Source organism: Anolis sagrei, chromosome 4 (genome assembly GCF_037176765.1).
Source record: "Anolis sagrei isolate rAnoSag1 chromosome 4, rAnoSag1.mat, whole genome shotgun sequence".
Lineage (NCBI taxonomy): Eukaryota > Metazoa > Chordata > Lepidosauria > Squamata > Dactyloidae > Anolis > Anolis sagrei.
The window spans coordinates 45,048,174-45,071,382 of record NC_090024.1 but is presented as its reverse complement, the minus strand read 5'-3'; the positions used below and the strand labels follow the sequence as shown (position 1 = coordinate 45,071,382).

The window sequence follows — 23,209 nt, the reverse complement described above, 5'->3', positions numbered from 1 at the left end:
ACTCTTAGCTGAGTGCTTTCCCTGACAAATGGTGCAGGCATGTTGGAATTTGCAATTCTTGCGTGTGCAGACTCCCTGGGCCGCAAATTCCCAGCACATACTTTTTTGCTTTTGCATCTGCTGTGCTGGGCTTCCCTGCCGAAAGGGCTGCAATGATTTTGCATTCTGGATGGTGTGGCCGCTATCGGCCTTCTCACCAGATACTGATCTGGTTGAATTCATTACCTCCATCCACAGCTGGCTGTCGATGAGGTCCCAACGCTTATTCGGCTTTGTGGCGGCCTCAGCACGAAAACGGCTGTCGTATACCAGCCACGCCTGTCCTAAGTAATTGACGTAAGCCCCATAAATTATATTTTGATACTTGAAAAGGGACTTGGCCCTGTAAGGGTGAGCTTCTACCAACAATGAAGCATATATCGTGTAGCACGCTATCCAATTCCTCCAATTTTGTTCCACCCTCTTTTTTTTAAGTTTTTCTTTCCTTTCCTTGTCCAAGTCCTCTTTTTCTTTCTTTTCTAACTCCCTAAAATATAGCGAAAAGATGTCAATGTATTCGTTTCTAACAATCTTATCTATGGTCTTTTGGGACAAATGGGAACCCAGGGAAGCTGAGGCCGCTGTTGTGATTACCGGCAGCACCCATTTATCGGTTCCCCAGAATTGGTTCGATTCGCCTGTCCTCGCTGCTTCTAATGATATTGGGGCCAAAGTGGCTTCCCAAAGCCCAGCTTTTGCGGCTGACACTCTGGCTGAGACTGCGGGCACCTCAGCGCCAGTAAGTGTAATGTTTTGTGTCTGGTCTCTGCCCCATGGCCAGACCAGTGTGGTGCTGTTACCTGAGGACGTAGAAGGTCCATCCAGAGTCACAGCTTGAGGTGCTGCATGGCCTGATGTAGCTGCCGCGCTCCCGCCCGATGGTGCAATATGAGCTGACAACTCGGCTGGCGTTGTCACAGCCATGGGCTGTTGTACCGCCCTGGCTGCTTGACGCCGCGACGCCACCTGGGCTGGGCCAGGCAAGACTGATGCACCACCGGCCGCAGCCTCTTGCCCTTCGCCCGCATGTGACTGGGGTAAAACAGGAGCAAGGGAACCCTCTTGGCCCTCGACAGCTCGTGGCAAAGGTGACTCTGGAGCAGGGGGATCTTGTTCGCTCTGAATGATCTCTGATGAGCCGGCCTGGTCTCTTCGTTGAGCCTCGGCTCCTTTTCCGGCTTCTAAAACAGACATGCGGGAAAGCAAGTTGTTAAAGATTAGCTTCCTGCTGGCCCTCCGCGCCGGACGCGGCCCAGCCTCCCGCACCGCCAACCCCCTCTCCCTTTCAAATTTGTCCATTCTAGCAATTAATGCATCAAGGTCTTCTGCCGAAATGCCCTCATCGTCAGATGACGAGGCGCGCGGCGAAATGGGGCGCTTCGCCGAAGTCTTCTTTGCGGGTCCCTTTCCTTTAGGGCCGCCAACATTCTTCTTAGGCGCCATTCCTGCAAGAAAATTAAAATTGGCTTCGTCATCCACAAGTACATGTCAAGTAGTGTCCCTTTTAACCGGCCTAATTCCGCCTCATTTTAATATGACACTGACTTTGTAAGCCGACCCTAACTGTAAGCTGGCACACACCTGTATTTAGGATCCTCACAAGCCCAGCAAGTGATATGGGCACCTGTCAGTATATAACCCGCTCTCCTTGGGGTCAATTGAACTACTCACATTTACATCTTAGGTTCCTCCTTGCGCTTAATAAAAACTGTAGGACCTAACCCACGCCTCAAGGGGTCTATTGATCTATTCACATTTGCATTTTAAGTTTCACTCTGAACTTGGTAAAAACTGCAGTCTACCACTGTAAATATATATCTATCTATATATGTCTATGTATTTATTGGCTTATCGCCGCAGTTCACATCAGCTGCTGGATATCAAAGGCTTTAGTCTCAGCAATATATATATATATTTTATTTTTTTTATTTTTATTATTATTATATATTTATATGCATACATGTATAAATATCCATATATATATATATTTCATCTATTAGCATCTTCTTATAGTAATATAACCTTAGAGCAAATAAAAGTCTTCGTTGAATTAATATAGCACTGGCAGCTGCGAGTGCGTTACAAAATGGCGCCCGCTTGCGCCGCAACAAAATGGCGCCAGCCCGTGTCGACAGATGGCGAGGGCGAAACAAAATGGCGCCCGTTCGCGCCGAAAAGAAATGGCGCCCATTCGCGCCCAAACAAAATAGCAGACAAAGTGGCGCCCGCTCGCGCCAACAAAATGGCGCCCGTTCGCGCCAAACTAGAGAGTGACAAAAATGGTGCCCGTTCGCGCTGAAACAAAATGGCGCCCGTTCGCGCCAAAACAAAATGGCGCCCAATAACTGGCGGCCGTTCGCGCCGGAACGGAATAGCGCCCGTTCGGGCCAAGACAGAAAAGCGCCTGTTCGCGCCCAATAACTGGCGCCCGTTCGCGCCAAAAAGCCGGCCCAGTCGACGCGGCTATCTTCACTACTCGACCCGCACACGGCCTGCAGCTCGCCGGGCAGAACCTCGCGACCAAAGCCGCGGCGGCGCCGCCGAGCTACTCTAGTAAATGCCCAACACACGAGCAGCGCCCTGGCCCCCGAAATGGGCCGCCGCACGTGTCGCGATGAGCAGCGGTGGGGGGAAAAAACTCCTCGCCGTGCACGCAGAAGGGAGAGGGGGGGTGAGAGGGATAGGGGTCCGAACCCGGAGCCGTACCCTGGCAGGCCCCGGGCTCAAGCCCACACATTAAAGCTGGACCGCCCACCAAAAAACCCCGCCGGAGCTGAGCGCCACCGCCAGCCGCGAAGACCCAGCCGCGGCAAGCGGCAGCCCCCAAGGAGGAGGAGGAGGAGGAGGGGGGGGGAAGGGATTGGGCGTTACGGGGGCGAAGCCTGACCGCGCACCCCCGAATAAACCCCCAGGCCCGCGGTCGAGCGCCCACCCAGCCTCCGCCAAGTCAGGAGCTGGGTGAGCGAAGGGGAAAAAATAGGGCCCCACACCCGTCCCTAAAGTCCCCGACAAACGCCAACTCCCCTGGAGGAGATAGGGGGGGAGGGGGAAGGCAACGAAACCCCCAACCCCCCATCCCCGCAACAGACCTGCGGGTATCCTCGACGTCTGGCGCTGGCTCTTCTTTCTCCACTCCACTTATCTTCTTTTCACTGAGGTCTTCTCTCTTTATCCTCCCTTGGATCCTCGGTTCTCTCTCTTCTTCTTCTTTTCCCGACTCTTCTTGTTCCTTGGACCCCTGGTCCCGTCTCCCGCGCACGTCTGACTTCACCAGCTTCCAAGCGCGGAATGCGCCTGTTGGGCTCACGCCTGCATAGCAGGCCACGCCCTCTGCCTCCTGGAGGGATCCACGTGACCCCTCCCTCCCTCGTGGGAGGCAGACAAACTGTTTTCTTCTCTCCCCACTGCTTGGGAAGAGGAAAACTATTAATTTGATATGATATGTGCTGCATCACGCACTGTCCTGGAGAAGGCAGTGCAAATGTTCTGGGGTGTTCAGGGAAAGTCACCTTATGTAGGACTTTGAGCCCAAGTTCTATCTGCTGTTTATAGCATACCATGAAATCCCTGAAATTTCCATGTCACAGCTAAATGATCATTGATTGCATTGCTTGGTGAACCCGATGTCAGTCATTCATCTTGCCTTATAATTATAGCTTTAGGAAGCAAGAAGATTAAGGGAAAGAATGAAACTATTTACAGGCAGAGCTTTTCTTCTTCATTATCCATGACTAGATAACGTTATTTGTGAAATGAGAGATTCAAGGAGGCTTGTGTTTATTGAGTTGGGGTGAATTAGAAGTCTCTGGGTGTTTCTGCCAGTTGATATTCCCAGAGGTATGAGATATACAGTATTTTCTTTTTTCAAAAATATGGACAATGCACAAGAGCACAAACTAATCTGCATAGATAACAATATTTGTCGTACAGGAACAAGAACCAGAAAATTTAATACCAACATGAAATTAATGCTAGTAAAGGCTAAAGATACCTCTTTCACGTTTTGAATGTTTCTTTCTGCATCCTAATGAAGTGGTGGGCAAAGTGCATTCTACAAGCTCATGCAACTCTTGGGGCCTGAAACCCCAATAAAGATGGGAAAGCCTGGAAAAAAATGGAAAAAATAGGGGGAAAACGGTCCTCCCCCATTTTTTTCCAAAGCCAATTTTTCTAGAAAAATTGAAAAGTGTGTAGAATAGTTCTTTTCCAATTCTGGGGAAATTCTGGGGAATATTATTGCATATATCTATGGCATAATATTCAAACTATATAACACGAATATCGTAATGAAAGATTTCTGAGACTTTTTGTTTCTACACACTTTCCCCACAATTTTAAAGGAAAAATGGCTTGGGAAAAAAACCTGTAAAACATCCCCCCCCCCCCACCACAATTTTTCTGATTTTTTTCCTCAGGCCTTCCCCACCCAAAATCTCAAAACAAAAAATAATCCAAAACCCTAGCTAAAAAGGCTATCATTGCTTCATTGATTCCCCAGATATATCAGACACCAGGACCATCTCTCTTTTGCTCTTAGTGTTTGGGGCACTGAAGAGGGAAATACCACATGGACACCCAGGATCCTCTGGACAATTTCACATCTCCCTGCTGTTTTTAGACACTAACTTGGCTATAACTTGTAATGTCACCAAGATCTGCACAGAACCCATTAAAATCTGGAGGTCGATGACTGATAGGACAAGCTAGTACAAGCCAGTACTAGCAGAAAATTGGGATTACAGACTTTTAATTATAGTATGGATGTTGCTCCCTCCTCTGTTTGACTGGACTTCCCTTCCCTGTGCCACATGAGCACCCCTATTCCATCCCTTTAGATTCCCTTCACTTTAATTCCACGAATTTTGTTGTGTTTTAATATAATTATGTATATGGCTTTTAGCTTAGATTCTTAAGTTAATTCTCTGAATGATACACATATTTTAAAGTTTTAAATCTCTTAACCCTTAATCCTTAGATATGCAGTTGACACCACTTTCGTGGCTGAAAGCAAGGAGGAGCCAATGAGCCTTCTAATCAAGGTGAAAGAAGAAAGAACAAAAGCTGGGTTGCAGTTAAACATAAAAAAACCCCAAGATTATGGCAACAAGAATGATTGACAACTGGGAAATAGAGGGAGAAAACGCGGAGGCAGTGACAGACTTTGTATTTCTAGGAACAAAGATTACTGCAGACGCAGACTGCAGACAGGAAATCAGGAGATGCTTCTTGGGAGGAGAGCAATGACCGATCTTGATAAAATAGTGAAGAGTAGAGACATCACACTGGCAACAAAGATCCGCATAGTTAAAGCAATGGAATTCCCCGTAGTAACCTACGGATGTGAGAGCTGGACCATAGGGAAGGCTGAGCGAAGGAAGACAGATGCTTTTGAACTGTGGTGCTGGAGGAAAGTTCTGAGAGTGCCTTGGACAGCGAGAAGATCCAACCAGTCCATACTTCAAGAAATAAAGCCCGACTGCTCTTTGGAGGGAAGAATAGTAGAGGCCAAGATGAAGTACTTTGGCCACATAATGAAAAGACAGGAAAGCTTAGATAAGACAATGATGCTGGGGAAAATGGAAGAAGAAAGGAAGAGGGGCCGACCAAGGGCAAGACTAATGGATGGTATCCTTGAAGTGACTGGATTGACCTTGAAGGAGCTGGGGGTGGTGACGGCCAACAGGGAGCTCTGGCATGGACTGGTCCATGAAGTCACAAAGAGTCGGAGACGACTGAACGAATGAACAGCAACAACAAACAACCCTTAACTCTGACATGCTTGTACGGGACTACGCTCCTTTTCTCTTGAACTGGTCACACTGATCGTAATAAAGTGAATTTGAACTTGAACACATGGGTTGCTTAAGATTTCCTTGAAAAAAATAAATCTTTTAATTAACTACATTGAACAATCCCCTAAAAATAAGACACACGCTTCTATGCATGCCTTCAGTCGCCTGTCCTCCCATGCCACTCCATGCATTTCATAACATTGTCTTACAGGGATCATTTGCCATTTCCTTCCTCTGAAATGCAGACTATAGCACCTGAAAATCCTTGGTTTAATTAAGCATAACCCTAATTAGATTTCCGGGTCAGGTAGGCTCTAGTGATTTCAGGGTATTTAAGCATAATTCATACACTTATCTATGTGAAGTTTCAGGTGTCTAGATGTTATGGTCTTTGAGCTATGCTGAACATACATCCATGTGAGAACAAACATTTTCTTTTACTATTGCAAATAAAGAATGATTGGGTCAGGTTTTGTGAAGTTTATTAACATAATTGCTTTGGAACCTTCCTCCTAAGTGCTATTACATTTTGATGCAGAAGAGCAGGGACACACACATTTTCCCTCTCAGTTCCCAGTGTGCTTTCTTCCTATGAGTTTTATCTATGGATTTTACCAGCATTTTTTCTGCAGAACTAATATTTTTTCTACTATCAATAAAGCTAATGATACTGACTCCAGAGGTGAAAAAACAGAGGAGCTTTATTATCCCAAAGAGAGATTATTTCATTTACTTTGTACATATTAGCGATATATCCAGGGCTATGCATATTCTGTATTTTAAAAATCTATATTCTGTTCTAAGGAAACCCAGATTCTTTCTTCTTTAAGATAAGTTGATGCCCATGGCCTGTATAAATTATGCAAACTGGAATTTGCATGTTTATTTTGCATAATTTATTCTGTTTCTGCCTGTCAAGATCTGAAGCAAAACCCTACTTTGGACAGTAAAGTCTTGCCTTCTTTTAACACTGGAAATCCTGCTTTGTCCCTCTCCTCTCGCTCTCATCCCACAACTCCTGCAATTTCACCAGTACCACCAGCTAACATACTAACAAATCCCAATGGTTTATGTAATACCAGAATACACACAGCCCAGCATAGACATCACATACTTCAACAATTCAACATGTTGAGTGAATCTCACATTTAGCAGAAGATACCCCATTCTATATTTAATGAATATGAAAATGTCTATGGAATAAACTTTTGCAACAATAAGAAAAATGAAAAAATAATTGTTTTGGCCTTTTGCTGTAACATGCCTAATGGCACTTCTTTAGCAGGTTCAGCGTTATATTTTTGACAGCCAGCATGGTCTCTGTACAAGTTGGTTTGATTAGGGCCTCAGGCAGAAGAAAACCAAAATGGCCCGTGTCACGCAGCTCAAACGCAAAGGCATATGGAATACCATTTTTGTAAGCCCAGTCCATAGAACTGCCAGAACTCACATCTGGAAGAGGGGAAAAATAAAATGTGAGTGAAGTATGCGGAAATATCATAAGAAGCTAAACATCCTGAGCTCTACAGAGATGCCAGAGAGAAACAAGATTTGCAAGGCTACAATCTAACTTGAATGAAATTGGTTCAATAAGGAGAAACCTCCAGTTCTATACAGATACCAGGATGGGAAACACAGATACACCTTAGTATGCTATAGATGGGTTTCAATTTTAGAACTGTAGCCTAACTACTAACTATTTTTATTTATTTATTTATTTATTTATTTATTTATTTATTTACACCATTTGTACTCCACCCTTCTCACCCCCGAGGGGGGACTCAGGGCGGCTAACACAGGCAATAATTCACTGCCACAATATCAATAACAACAATATGAAATCAAATACATAACAAATAAAAACAGTAATATTACTTAAAATCACATAATCACACAGTAGCAAAATCACAAAGCCGTTTCCAATTGTCGTAACAGTCCTATGGTCTAGGTTCAGTGTTTAAGGTGCTGCTATACCACCTAGCCAAAAGCCTGGCTCCAGAACCACGATTTGAGTTTTTTCCTAAAAGATTTATTTATTTACCCTAATTATACCCCACCTTTCTCCATCCCATAGGGGACTCGATGCAGAGATGTTTTCTACCTAATTCAAATGTCCTCAAATTTGTATTCTTCTCTATCAACTTCTATGGCATTTGATGTCTGTAAAAGCATGTTGAATAGTATTGGCACTTCCTAATTTAGCAGTCTCAACTTGGATGCTTCACTCCTGGTGGTGCAGTAACTCAAGCTCCAAGTAATTAATTTTAATTCCAAGGAAGATCCAAGTATTACATAATGGAAAAAGTGCTGTTACCATTCTCTGCTTTCTACTTTCACAATGGTTTCGGTTTGCCTTGTGTGTAAGACTATACATGGAAGCCAACTTTGTAAGACCAAGCCCAATGAATTGAAACAGTGACTAATTTTAAAGGAAAACCACCTTTGAGTTAATAGTGTAAGCCTACGCATTTCTACTTATAAGTAAATCTTACAAAGTTCATTGGATCTTGCTCCTGGTTAATGTCATGTAAAACCTTAGCTTTAATCACAACTTTTAAATCTACCTAGATTATCTGTACTAAGGAGCTGTGCAGAATTAGTAAAGGGCTAAAATAAAACCCAACTGTCTCTTATACCTCGGTTGCTACTAAATGTGGGAGATGTTGCAATTTATATTTGCTGCTCAGAACATTTTCCAGGAGCCGCAGTGACACAATGGGTTAAACCAGTGGTTCCCAACCTTTGATCCTCCAGGGGTTTTGGACTTCAACTCCCAGAAATCCTAGCCATATTACAGGTGTTAGGAATTGTGGGAGCTGAAGTCCAAAATACCTGGAAGACCAAAGATTGAGAACCCCTTGTGCTGGTTGAACTGAGTTTGAATCCTCAAGATGGGATGAGCTCCTGTCTGTCAGCCCCGGCTCCCATGAGGGGACATGAGAGAAGCCTCCCACAGGATGGTAACACATCAGGTATTCCATGGGTGACATCTCTGCAGATGGCCAATTCTCTCACACCAGAAGTGACATGCAGTTTCTCAAGTTGCTTCTAACATGTTAAAAAAAGTTACACTTTCCATCAACAGACTGGATTCCAGGCTGCAAACGAATGTGAAAGGAAGGGCTGAATGAAGAACTACTACTCATTATTATGTTGCAGAATAGATACTTTTACTACTTTATTCAACATTTTATTAAATATATTACAGTGCTATCATTTGAATATTTTAAAAAAACCCATGTAGGCAATCACACAATGTGTAGGTGAGAAAGGCAGGAAAAAGTATCTTTTAATCAGCTTAAAAGAACCTTAGCCTAATGTACAAAAACAAATCAGTAAAAATAAGTGATAATACATTTTACTACCCATTCTCTTTTTCTACCAATTTTCTTAGGAAAGAGACTGGGCAACACACACAAAAAATATCACGCCAATACAATATCATTAGATTGACAAAAAGCATTACCTGCATGGCTTTTCCACCTCCATTTTAAACCCATCTAACATTCAGTCTTTTCATCTTTTCAGTAGATCAAACTAAACTAGGCAACCACATATCCCTTAGCTACATAAAGAAGCTGAAATTCTTTTATTTTTCAGGCTTGTGTGGAGAGCTCCACTGAAGCTGTAATCGTTATTGAAAACCCGGACTTTAAAAATTCAGCAGCCCACTGGGAGGAATATGCATTTTATTACTCTATAAAATATTTCCACTTTGAAGACATTTTATTTTGGGATTTTTTTTATCATCTTCAAACTGATCGTGTTCTAAACCCAGAATTCAAAAATAACATAGCTGTGAGTCTGAATACTTCATCTACATTATTTACAAATACATGGTGAGAAAAAACCTAGACATCCTTGCATATAACAAAGGATATCTAAGCATTGAACCACCATTTCACACATTTAACTAGATTAAGATATGCTTCTGGCTGGCATTCTATATTGACTTTCTTCATATTTAACAGAATGGTTAATCCTGATATAACATCTACTTACTTACTTACTTAGGCGATCCCTCGTTGGACGAGTAAGATGGTCTTCCATCATGGGTTTCCTTGTGGGTCCGTAGGTGGCTGTGGAGCCCTATTCTTGCTCTGCATCTTCTTCCGCAGTGAGGGCACTGGTTTCCAGGTGGAAGGCGGTCCTGGTTGGGGTTGGCTTGACGCGCCTTCCTCCTGGCACGTTTCTCTCTTTCACCCTCCACTTGTGCCTCCTCGAATTCTGCAGCACTGCTGGTCACAGCTGACCTCCAACTGGAGCGCTCAAGGGCCAGGGCCTCCCAGTTCTCAGTGTCTATGCCACAGTTTTTAAGGTTGGCTTTGAGGCCATCTTTAAATCTCTTTTCCTGCCCACCAACATTCCGTTTTCCGTTCTTGAGTTCGGAGTAGAGCAACTGCTTTGGGAGATGGTGGTCAGGCATCCGGACAACGTGGCCTGTCCAGCGGAGTTGATGTTGGAGGACCATCGCTTCAATGCTGGTGGTCTTTGCTTCTTCCAGCACGCTGACGTTTGTCCGCTTGTCTTCCCAGGAGATTTGCAGGATTTTCCGGAGGCAGCGCTGATGGAATCGTTCCAGGAGCTGCATGTGACGTCTGTAGACAGTCCACGTCTCACAGGCATATAGCATGGTTGGGAGGACAATAGCTTTATAGACAAGCACCTTAGTATCCCTACGGATGTCCCGGTCCTCAAACACTCTCTGCTTCATTCGGGAAAATGCTGCACTTGCAGAGCTCAGGTGGTGTTGTATTTCGGCGTCGATGTTGGCTTTGGTGGAGAGGTGGCTGCCAAGGTAGCGGAAATGGTCGACATTTTCTAATGTTACACCATTAAGCTGTATCTCTGGCATTGGAGAGGGGACGGCTGGTGACTGCTGGAACAGCACTTTGGTTTTCTCGATGTTCAGTGACAGGCCAAGCTTTGTGTATGCTTCTGCAAAGGTGTTGAGAGTGGCTTGTAGATCTTCTTCTGTATGCGCACAGACGACATTGTCATCAGCATACTGGAGTTCTATAACAGATGTTGTTGTGACCTTGGTTTTGGCTTTCAGTCTGCTGAGGTTAAACAGCTTGCCATCTGTCCGATAGATGATTTCCACTCCGGTGGGAAGCTTCCCATCAACAAGGTGAAGTATCATAGCGATGAAGATGGAGAATAAAGTTGGGGCAATGACACATCCCTGTTTGACACCCGATTCCACCTTAAATGGGTCACTTTGGGAGCCATTGCTGTCCAAGACTGTTGCCATCATGTCATCGTGGAGGAGCCGCAGGATGTTCACAAATTTGCTTGGGCACCCGATTTTGTGGAGGATGGTCCAGAGAGCGCTGCGATTCACTGTGTCGAATGCCTTTGCAAGGTCGATGAATGCCATGTACAGAGGTTGATTTTGTTCTCTGCATTTTTCTTGGAGCTGTCGTGCAGTGAAGATCATGTCCACTGTTCCTCTGGAGGGGCGGAAGCCATTCTGGGATTCTGGGAGGGTGTCTTCTGAGAGGGGCAGAAGGCGGTTTGCAAGGATTCTTGCGAGGATTTTCCCAGCGGAGGTTAGAAGGGAGATACCTCGATAGTTTCCGCAGTCTGTTCTTTCCCCTTTTTTGAAGAGGGTGATGATGGTGGCATCCTTGAAGTCTGCTGGGATTTTCTCGGTCACCCACACTTTTTCTATGAGCTGGTGGAGTTGGTGTGTCAGCGCAGGTCCTCCCTCTTTAAAGATTTCAGCAGGGATCCCATCTGGTCCGCTGGCTTTGTTATTCTTTTGTTGGCTGATGGCATTGCTGACTTCTTCCAAACTAGGCAGTGCTGCAAGCTCATCCCTGGTTTGTTGTTGCGGGATTTGTGAGAGGACCTCTTCGGCCACACTGGAGCTGTGGTTTAGGAGGCTTTGGTAGTGTTCTTTCCAACGTAGTGCAATTGACTTTTGATCCTTCAGGAGTTTGGTTCCGTCTGATGAGCGTAGAGGCTGTATGCCATGGTTTCTTGGTCCATAGATGACCTTTGTGGCTTTGAAAAATCCTTGAGCATTATGGGTATCTGCCAGGTGTTGGATTTCTTCAGCCTTCTTTGTCCACCAGATGTTCTTGAGTTCTCTTGTCCTTCTTTGGACCTCAGCTTTTGCACTGGCGTAGATCTTTCTCTTAGCAGCACAGTTGATGTCTCTCTGCCATGTTTGGAAGGCTTTCCTTTTCTTGTCAATTAGCTGTTGGATCTCGATGTCATTTTCGTCAAACCAGTCTTGATGTTTCTTGGCTTGGTATCCAATAGTTTCTTCGCAGGCTTGGATGATGGAGGTCTTCAGTTTGTTCCAATGTTCCTCAACATTTTCGGGGTGTTCTGTGGGTAGATGGTCCTTGAGTGCTGTTTGGAGATGGGCTCGTCTGGAGGGCTCCTGAAGAGCTTGGGTGTTCATTTTGCGCCTTGCCTTCCTTCCTTGGAGTCTGCGCTTGGGGGCGATCTTGATAGCCATCGTGGATCGGATTAGCCTGTGGTCGGTCCAGCAGTCGTCAGCACCTGTCATGGCTCTTGTGAGGAGCACGTCACGGCGGTCTCTGGCACGTGTGATTACATAGTCTAAGAGGTGCCAATGCTTTGACCGGGGGTGCTTCCATGATGTCTTGAACTTGTTTTCCTGGCGGAAGAGCGTGTTGGTGATGACAAGGTTGTGCTCCGCACATTTGGTGAGAAGTAGGATGCCATTCGAGTTGCTGTTTCCAACCCCGTCTTTTCCTATGGTCCCTGGCCACAGGTTGAAGTCTCGCCCGACTCTTGCATTGAAGTCCCCCAGGAGGATGATTTTGTCCTCCTTAGGTATCCCCGATAGGACGGTGTCCAGCTGACAGTAGAATTTCTCCTTGATGTCTTCATCAGCATCTAGTGTTGGTGCATAGGCACTTATGATGGTTGCCCGTTGGTTTTTGGCAAGATCAATTCGGAGGGTGGAGAGTCGTTCGTTGATGCCGGTGGGTACTTCGGACAGATGTTTCATCAGATCATTTCTTATAGCGAAGCCAACTCCGTGCATTCTTTGGTCTTCTTCGGGCAGTCCCTTCCAGAAGAAGGTGTAGCCTCCTTTTTCTTCCTTCAGCTGTCCCTCTCCTGCTCTCCGGGTCTCCTGAAGGGCTGCTATGTCGATGTTAAAGCGTCCCAGCTCCCTTGCGATGATGGCAGTTCTGCGTTCGGGGCGTTCACTGCCACTGTTGTCCATCAGAGTCCGTACGTTCCATGTACCGAAGTTCATCTTCCTTTTTTGGCCGCAGGATGGTGACCCCACTGGACGCGGCAGTCCAGTCAGGGATAAGAGAGGCAGACTATGTTTAGGGCACCTTTTCTAGCCCCCTCCCCGTGTGGGGTGAGCAGAGTGGGTCCTCAATAGGGCTGCTCAGTCGCGGATACAGCTGCCGAACTACTCAACTGCCTCGGACCTTGAGGTAGAACGACTGAGTCCGTACCCACCGCCCATGTGCCAGTCTGTGACTAGGGGCTTCCAGATTTCACAGTCCTGCCCCCGTCGCCACTCGCTGGTCGCCATGGGACTTTGGTTGGTTGGTTTTTGTTTTTTTTCCTTTGGAAGACGCCTGTGCGTGGGTTTTTTTAATGTGTGGAGGTCAGTGCACAACTGATCAACACACAGTCTTCACAGATGAGGTTCCACTGGTGATGTAGTTTGACACAATGACCGTGGCTTCTCAGTCTGTTGCAGCCTTCTTCCGCCTTCGCAGCCGTTGTAACATGTGCCATGTTATCCTCCGCCTGCTCCGCCGTTGAGGTCTTTGGGTCTTCGGACTGTGCTTGGTCTGGGACCCCCCCCCCCCCGCGGCCACTCCTGGGAGTGCAGGACTCCAGTTGTTGTGCCCACAGGTTCATCGGAACACGCAAGCCCCCTCACCACGACAAGGTGACAGTCCATCGAGGGGGAATATAACATCTAATGCATGAGTGACATGATGAGGTGTAAAGTCAATTTGCTTTTGTTTGGTTCTTCCCTCTTGTGCCTAACTATGTCGGTGCTTCTGAATAGACAGAAGAACTAAGGAAGGAAGATGAAAGAAATACAGAATAGAAGAGCAAGATAACAAGGAAGAATTCTGTGTCTTTGGAGCTGAATTCCAGAGCCTTTCCTTAGACCAATGTTTCTCAACCTGGGGATTGGGACCCCTGGGGGGGTCACGAGGGGGTTTCATAGGGGTCACCAAAGAATATAGGAAAACATATATTTCTGGTGGTCTAATGAACTCCTTTGGCAGAGAAGGTTGAAGATCTCTCCGCCTGTCTTTCTCTTCCTTTTTGGAAACAGACAATGCATCCTCCCACCAAAAGCCCTCCTCCGCTGTGATTGGCCAGCCTCTCAGCCAAGGGGAGAGCTGTTTCTGAGACTCCAAGTGGGGAGGGGAGAGCAGGTGTGCTTGGCGCATGGCAGCATGGTGCGCATAATGGGCGAGGGAGAGTGTGCGAGGCTGGAGGGAGACTCGCGACAGGGGGTCCCTTCAAGGTGTGAGGGTTCTGTGTGGGAAGTTTGTCCCAATTCTATCATTGATATGGGGCTCAGAATGCTCTTTGATTATAGGTGAACTATAAACCCCAGCAACTACAACACCCTAATGACAAAATCAATCCCCCCCAACCCCACCAGTATTCAATTTTGGGCGAATCGGGTATTTGTGCCAAATTGAGTCCATGAAAATACAATACAAATTGAGTGAATGAATACAAATTGAGTGAATGAAATACATCCTGCATATCAGATATTTACATGATGATTCATAACAGTAGCAAAATGACAATTATGAAGTAGCAATGAAAATAATGTTATGGTTGGGGGTCACCACAACATGAAGAACTGTATTAAGGGGTCGCAGCATTAGGAAGGTTGAGAAACACTGCCTTAGACAATAATTAGGAGCCATTGCAAATTCCAGTGTTGCCCAAAGCCTCACTGAACAGGAGTCAACAATTAACCATGTCAAAAATAAAGCAGGTTTCCAGATTCAGCTTCCTGATTGTTACTCAAATGGGCAGGAGGAGAAGAACAAGAGTAAACTGGCTAATCACATTGTCTGTTTATGGTAATGCCAAATTAGACAGGGATTTCTGGCTTACTATTGAGTGCAAACACCCAATATGATAGTCATTCAGGCACCACTGAAATGGAAAGATGTTAATTATAGAATTTATGAATTAGATGGGTGTTACCAAAAGCAAAAGGGGTGTTATATAGTATTATTATCTAAACCAGATAAATCAAGTCAGTGAGTGTGAGGTTCGCAGAATTTGAACTTGTGTGTTTGTTAGTTAATATAGTGTAAGTATCAATGTTAATATTAGTAAACATGTTGTCAGTGTGCTTGTTTTAGTTCTATAGTAGATTGTAGTAGCTAGTTAGCTGCATAGTTGTAGTAATATATATAATAAAATTGCTCCCTTTATATTAGCACTCTTCTATTATTATGTTTTCTTTATTCTGAAAAAAAATAGTTGTAAACTGAAACTTATGTATATGAGGGAACAGATTTAATGTGCTCTTCAGTGTTCAAACTGTCACCTATAACACATGACTTGGGCATGTTCAAAACCTCAATTTGGATAGTTTTTGGTGATATTCAAGGGTTGATTTTAGAATCACACCTCAGCATGTTTTAAAGATTCTCTTATTCTGTTCTCTCTTTACATCTTCTTACATTTTGTACTCAACAGTATTATTTAGCCAAACTTAAAGTTAATTTACTACACAAGTAAGTAGCAAAAAAAAAAGTGGTCTTTAAGCTGTTCCTATTCAAAGTAGCCATGGCATTCCTGCTGAAAAGTGTACCCATGGTCAGGGAGAGCAAAAGGTATGCCAAAAGGGACACTTTTCTACATGTATTGTGTAAGGATAGAAGTGGGCTCTACTTGTGTGTGATGTGTTTCTAGCTGGGATCTTAGGATGAAAGAAGACATTATGGGGAATGCCTATCCTCCACTAATAACCCAATTTTCCCTCCTGTAATGGCAGAGCCAATGCAAACATGGGATATTGATTTTTAACTTTGGGCATGGCCTTTAACCTTGTTTCAATTTGATTTGTGTAATTGTGCTTTGTTGATTTTATGATAATTTATTTTATGATTGTTTATGTTGCCATTTGCTTTGTTTATTATTTCGTGTTGTTAGCCGCCCTGAGTCCCTACAGGAAGAGGGGTGGGATACAAATAAAGTTTTGATTTGATTTGATGTGATACAGAGAAAAAGAAAGCTGTCTTATTGCAACTTACATAAAGTGCTGGAGGCAGGGCCATATCGGTATCTTATTCCATAAACAGACTGCAAGGCATTTACAGCATTGAATGCTGCAGATTCCTAGATGGGAAGCAAACAATTTTGTCCAGAAAGGAAAAAAAAAACACATTAGTTATTGTATTACATTTGAAATTTCAGATAACATGAAATAATGTATCTCAACTTCCTATTCTTTAACCCCTTTCCCCTTTCAAAACTTACTTATTTTCTGGTACATGTATGTATGGTAATTCAAAATGCTCAGAAGAAAACCCTCAATGCTTGATGGTATATCTGAGGATTTTTAGGGGTCATACTGAAAATCACATTCATCGGCACTTCACACTTGATGAGAGAATGTATTTTTGAACTCCAGTTTCTGGTTCTTATAGAAAACAGATTATGATGTGTAAACATTCTCAATGGATAAATCTAACTGTTCTAAAGACAAAGTATTATTTCTAAAATCAAACTTTGCGCTGTAGGTGTGACTTATGTGATATGTCCTAAGTACAAGGATTCATAGTTATCAGACTTTTTGATGATTGTTCCTGGGTTGCAGAATTTCCTTCATGAGGAGGCCAGCTTGGTTCCTTCCTCTTGTTTGACAGTGAAACAACTTTTTATTCAGCCAAATTCTGGCATTTGTCAAGCTCCTGGCATTTGACAAGCTCCTGTAGTCTTCTAAGAGTTATCACACTATCAAGGAATCCTATATGATCTGGAAAGCTGTATAATTTTTTATATATCTAGCTATGGAGCAGAGGTACTGAGTAACCTCTTCACTGAACTGCGTAACAGGATACCAGCAAGAGTGTCAGATGTGCACAGATGTGATGTGCATCAGGAATGATGCAGATCTATTCTGTTGTGCCTTGAGTGCCAATGTACATAGGGTAGTTTGCTGGCTCTGGTACATAGCAATGCAACAGCAGACTTCTACTAGATGTGAATGTTACTCAACTGCACAATTCTAATTCGCGCAGATGTAAACCCACTTACAAAGAGACAAGTCTCTAACAGGAATCCTGCCCAGATGCTTTTATTTGTGTGTTTTCAAAATTGCTTTCAACTCAGCTGTGTTTTCATGTTATAATTTAGCTCTCCATTTTTGCACAGTTTTTCAATCTTGTGAGTTTTTTGAGAAAGAAAAAATGATATCAATCAAATCAATAAAAATAGCAATTTATAACAAGTCTTATTGCATTATGTTGTTAAGTAAAGTATGTTATGGAAAATAAGTACTGACAGATCTTAACATCAATATATTGCCTCCTTTTATATAAAAAATGACACCTGTGGGAGTTAAGATTTACAAAGGATTTTTTTCCATTTTCATGTCCCAGCCATTAAACAGCCCTCCAGACATTGTCATTACTAACTGCTACAATAATCTACAAAGAGGGTACTTTAAAAATGTATTGACAATATCTTCACATTCCCACATACAGTTGAATGCCATTCCAAAGGGATAAGGCTTAGAGTGTTGCAGAATGCAATTTATTTAAATAAAAGTATTTTCAGTATGTGAGAAGGTTTTTTTCTTTTTGTTTCAGGCAAAGGAAGGGGAGTTCTCTTGATAGGATTTTAGTAAAGATATCTACACAGAGAGTGTACCACTTCCCCAATTGTTAATTTAAGCTCTGTTTAACATTACAAGTATAAAAGATGGAATTTGAGAGAGTTGTATTTGCTTTCCACTTGTGTTTCCTTGAGCCATCTGTGTCTGTGTTTGATCAGCTGTTTTGGGCTTTTCGGAAATGCGTGTGCCCTGGAGGAGTCCACACTGGGGGGAGGGAAGGAAAGCACATGTTTTCCATGACTGCTGGGATACACAGGCATGGAAAGATGTATTTTTCAAGAAGAATTGGGTTTAAAGGGCAGCTTTTAAACATGTGTTTTCCAGCCCTTAACTCGATTCCTCCTGATTCCTCCTGTATCTAAATGTTTTAGCCAACCATCCTTTTAACCAGCTTCCCCTTGGGTGTTAATGCATGTATATAAAGGCCCTTGTTTGCAGTTGCCAATCTCTTAACTTGGTTATAGGATTAGTGGTCATATGGTTTTGTATCAGAGCTGGAAAACTTACAATTTTGGATAGATAAGTCCATGTCATTTGTGCTTATCTGGGAATTATAGTTTAAAACGTGCTGTTTCCAAATTATTTTCAATATTGCTGACCTAAAATAGCAACATCTTTCTTGCTAGGCTGCATTCTCTCAACAGGGATGTATGTGGTTCTCGAGTGCCTGAGGGAGGAGGACAAAGATATCCAGGAACATGACCCAGTAACCTTGCTGAATTGTTTGAACAGGATCAAATCAATGCTGGAGGGGAAATTGTTCACAGTTTCATAATAGGATGTAGAAATGAAAATTAACATTTTCCAGATGAAAGCCAGAAGTATTACTTTTGAAAATACATGGAAATGGCTTTTTATTGCACATGTGTTTTGGTCTGTTCCTACACATACAATCTGCAGCTAGGATAAAGTATAGTTAGAAGATCCAACATTCACCCTTTAAAAATATTGCCATAAACAACACTGTAGACACTATATTCGAGAAAAGCCTCTGAACAAATACAAATAACTTTTCCTGATATATGACATAACCCAAACAAACACTGGAAAAAACAGCCATGGTAAGGCTGAAATGTGGGAAGTTGTATGTCCCTTTCTTCGGTTTCAAAGGCCTAAATAATTGAACACATTAATTCAAAGAGTGACTGGCAGCACTGTTTTGTGCAGTAAGCTGGACAGTAGCCTGTTTAGCTTCTACTCAGCAATTATTAAAGAGCCCCCTCATTTCTGAATGCTGGTGACCACAGAAAAGCTTTCATCTGCTGGCCAGTCTCAACATGTAAAATAAATCTGAGGGACTTGTGAAGTCAGTCCCAAGAGAGGGAAATGAGAAAGAAAATTATTTTCTGGTTCTGCTATGCAACACAGTTTGTATTTTGCATATGCACAACAAGCTGAAAACACACTTTACATGGTTACAGAGGTTAAGGGTGAATGTGTTCTTCTCCCTTTTTCTCTGCAGCTGTGTAAGCATTTAGAAACCAGGCTGGGTATTTATTATTTGCTTAAGTGTTCTTTTTTTTTTTTTACACTTGATGACTTGTTACCTTTCATCATTGTTCTCTCTTTGCCAGAAATGTGCAAACAGATGAAAAGACCTTGTGATGTGTTTCTTCATGTCAAAGTGTTGTTCTCTTATTTCAGCTTGTTATTTTCTTGGTGATACGCTACATCTGGCTACCAGAGAAGCAGTAATACACACAGAATTCATGCGGAGCTTTTATTCTTCTTCAGAGGCTGGAGAAGAGATGGAGATCTCCTAGACCTTGTGCAGACACTGGAAAACAGCAAAGGCTGTCTCTTTCCTTTTTGATCTTTTCCAAAATCAGGAGGATCCCACCCTACTCTAGGCTCAGAAGGAAAGACATTTTGCTGATGTTTTCCAAGACCAGAGGTTGGGAAAAAAGTAACTCTTCTGAACTATAATGCCCAGATTCTCTTCAGCCAATGTAGTGACTGAAAGATTCTAGAAACTGCTGTCCAATAAGGTAGTTTCCTAAACTAAGATCTTTAAAATCTTGAGAAAGACTATGTCACTACTTTTTGATTGTTTCTAAATTGACACAACCTCTGAGAGCATCTTTGTGACTATTTACATACTGACACAATTAAAGCTTTTCCCCATTGAGGAGAAAGTCAGGCTATTCAGACCAATCAAAATTTATGACCCACTCCAGATGGCACAAACTCTGTATATATTTGCATTAAGTGCAAGGGCCTAATTCAATTCGTGTCATGGTTCTTAGGATGTGAGATAACCTCTTCACTTAATTTAATTTGCTAAATTAAAATGATACATTATATTAATGTGTATATTTTCCTTACAGCTTGATCCTATAAAGACTTAACCACACCCAAGTCTATTTAGGATCAAGCTGGATATTAGCCAACTATATATCTTGCAAATCTGTTCCTATTCTTGACTAAACTTTGCACCCACTTGCACTGCTGGTTGGGAGAATTCGGGAGTGTGACACAAAAATGAACTATTCTAAACTTTGCTAAAAACAAAATATTGTAGTAGATTTTGTTAAAAACATGGATTACATGGTATCATAAACATAAGTCTTTTGTTACAGGTAACCTTCCATGCCTAGGCTACAAATGTGAAAGGAATTCAGAATGGTGTCTACCCCAGCCTGCTACATACTGAACAGAAAGGTTACCGTATGCATGCACACCATGCCTTGGAATTAAACAGTCCACTGACATTACTGGACTACAGCTCAGCTGGATAGGACTGCTTGAGGTTTTAACAATCTCTTGAAGGACCGCACAATTCACATCCCTGATGTTAAGCTCATTGATCAATAAGGACATCTATGAAATTGGGTTCTTGATCATTTGGCAATATGTTAGGAGTGTACGGCTCTAGGAGCTGTGGTGGTGCATGCCCTTGTGCCAACTGAACTGCAGACCTGAAGGTTGGCAGTTTGAATCTGCGAGATGGGGTGAGCTCCTGTCTGTCAGCTCCAGCTTCCCATGGGAGACATGAGAGAAGCCTCGCACAGGATGGTTACACATCCAGGCGTCCCCTGGGCAACATCTCTTCAGAATGCCAATTCTCTTACACCAGAAGCAACTTGCAGTTTTTCAGGTCACTTCTGACACGATAAAAAATAAGCTCTAGGTTTCTCTTTTATTTATTTATTTACCATATTTATACCCCACCCTTCTCAACCCCGAAGGGAACCCAAGACAGCTTTACACATAGGCAACTATTCAATGCCTTAAAAACAACATGCAATTAAAACAAACATTTAAATTAAGATTAAAATTAGTACACATTAAAACAGTTAAAACATTACATCCATTATTAAAACCACACAATCCACAATCCACTTCTCTGTATTCAGAAGTCACACTGAATATAGAGACATCTTGGAAAGGGGAATGTAGTGTATGGCATGATGGGCAGTTCTGTTTCCTCTTCTACATGGATACAGAACAATCTCAAAAGGTCTACAATCCGTTTCACTGGGGTAACCAGCACTCTCTATGATATGCCTTCGTAACATCTGTCAAATTAGAAAAAATATTTTGTTGTATGAAGAGATGACAGTAAATGGCCCAAAATTTAGATCCTTTCCATTATCACAAAGGATGTTGAGAAACACCTCTGTGTATGGAATAATGAACAAGAGCAGTGCTCCAAACTCCTTTATGAAGTTACAACAGATCAAGGGTGCACCCCTTGGCTCATTCCCTCAAAATAGCGGCAGCCTGAGGAATCACTTGTGTTAGTCGTGAAGTTCACTTCTGAACTAGAAGTAATAGTGAGAGCACATAACTGTTGCCTAGCAATTCCAATAATATATTCTCCTCCCACAGAACAGATCTTAGTATAGCTATATGAATGGCAGAAGCAGCAGTAAGTGAAGCTTTTGGAGTCAGTAAAGGAGGCTTGATGCAGGTTAAGTAGACAAAGGTGGGTATGTGGGAGACAGGTAGAGTACATTCTTCTTTCCTTTGTTTGTTTTTGTCCTTGGTTGCTTTCTTGCCACACTATTTGGGGCTCTTGTTTCCTAGCATTAAGTACACCTGAAACTGTACTTAAGATTCAGTGTCAACAATCCTGGTCAATTAGCTACCAGTGACCACAAAAGAGGCTACTCCCTCATTTTTCTAAAAGAGCCCAAGTAACATGCAAAGATTCAAAATTTTTCCAACTTTGTACTTACCACACAGCTGAAATTTGGAATGGTTGCATACTTATAGGAGTATGGATACAACAACATCTGGGCATATGCATGAAAGGACAGGTAGGCTTTTATTTGTTTCCGGTGCTTGCGTAGGAAGTGGGCCACTGCCTTCACTTCTGACTCAGATTCAGGGAAAGGGCCGCAGTATGTGTCATCACAGGGGTGGAGGGAAGCACCTTCATCTATGCATTGAATGGAAGTGAAATGACAATAGCACATGAAATACCATGGTTACAGATAAGAAAAACTGTCCAGTGCTTCCACACTTGGTGGGGCTCTGTCTTGTCAACATATTTTCATAAAACAAAACCATCATGTTTGAATCAAAAGAGGAAAAATGGATTCCAGGTGATACAGAAGACACTTTTTAATTGATTCAACAATGCTGACAGGGTAGTAAAGGTAAAGGTTTTCCCGACATTAAGTCTAGTTGTGTCCAACTCTGGGAGGTGGTGCTCATCTCCATTACTAAGCCATAGAGCCGGCGTTGTCTGTAGACACCTCCAAGATCATGTGACCAGTATGCCTGCATTGCGTGGCATTACCTTCTGGCAGAAGCAGTACCTATTGATCTACTCACATTTGCATGTTTTCAAACTGCTAGGTTGGCAGAAAGAAAAAGGAAGAGGGCAAGATGGATGAATGTTATCCTTGAAGTGAATGGCTTGACCTTGAAGGAACTCGGGGCAGTGACGGCTGATGGAGAGCTCTGGCATGCGCTGTTCCAAGAGCTGGAAGCAACTGAACAAATAAACAGGAGCGGCGCTCAGGGAGGATACAACTCCTCTGCTGCGCCAGCTCCTCTGGCTGCCAGTCTGCTACCGGGCACAATTCAAAGTACTGGCTTTTTTTTATAGCCCTAAATGGTTCTGGCCCAATTTACCTGTCTGAATGCATCTCCCCTTATGAACCATCTATGACTTTAAGATCGTTCGGGGAGGCCCTGCTTTTGATCCCGCCTTCATCACAAGTACGTTTGGCGGGGACGAGAGACAGGGCCCTCTCAGTGGTGGCCCCTCAGCTATGGAACGCCCTCCCTAAGGAGATTAGATCAGCTCCCTCACTCTTAACGTTTCGGAGACAAGTTAAGACATGGTTGTTTGAGCAAGCGTTTACAAATGCAGAGTAACTGACATAGGAAATGGAATCACTCGACAATGGAATTGGACAATGTTTTTAACTAGGAGATGCTAATGATGTTGGTTTTATTGTTTTTGTTGTGGTTTTATATTGTTTTTAATGTTTCATTTGTTTTTGATATTATGTGTACTGACTTGTTGTAAACGACCTTGAGTTGCCGATAGGCTGAGAAAAGCGGTATACAAGTATAGTAAATA

The 23,209-nt window shown here is 43.1% G+C and overlaps 1 protein-coding gene across 1 annotated transcript in view; it reads right to left on the bottom strand.

The window, feature by feature from the left end:
- Positions 1-6,514: 6,514 nt before the first annotated feature.
- The window catches only part of CPA6 (carboxypeptidase A6), a 67,462-nt gene continuing 50,767 nt past the window's right edge, over positions 6,515-23,209 (bottom strand). Inside the window, exons 9-11 of the mRNA XM_067467401.1 lie at positions 21,852-22,054; positions 16,085-16,169; positions 6,515-7,283 (exon numbers count right to left, since the gene is read on the bottom strand). Of these exons, the coding sequence (XP_067323502.1) occupies positions 7,096-7,283; positions 16,085-16,169; positions 21,852-22,054 (476 nt within the window). The 3' untranslated portion in view covers positions 6,515-7,095. The remainder of the gene's footprint in view (positions 7,284-16,084; positions 16,170-21,851; positions 22,055-23,209) is intronic.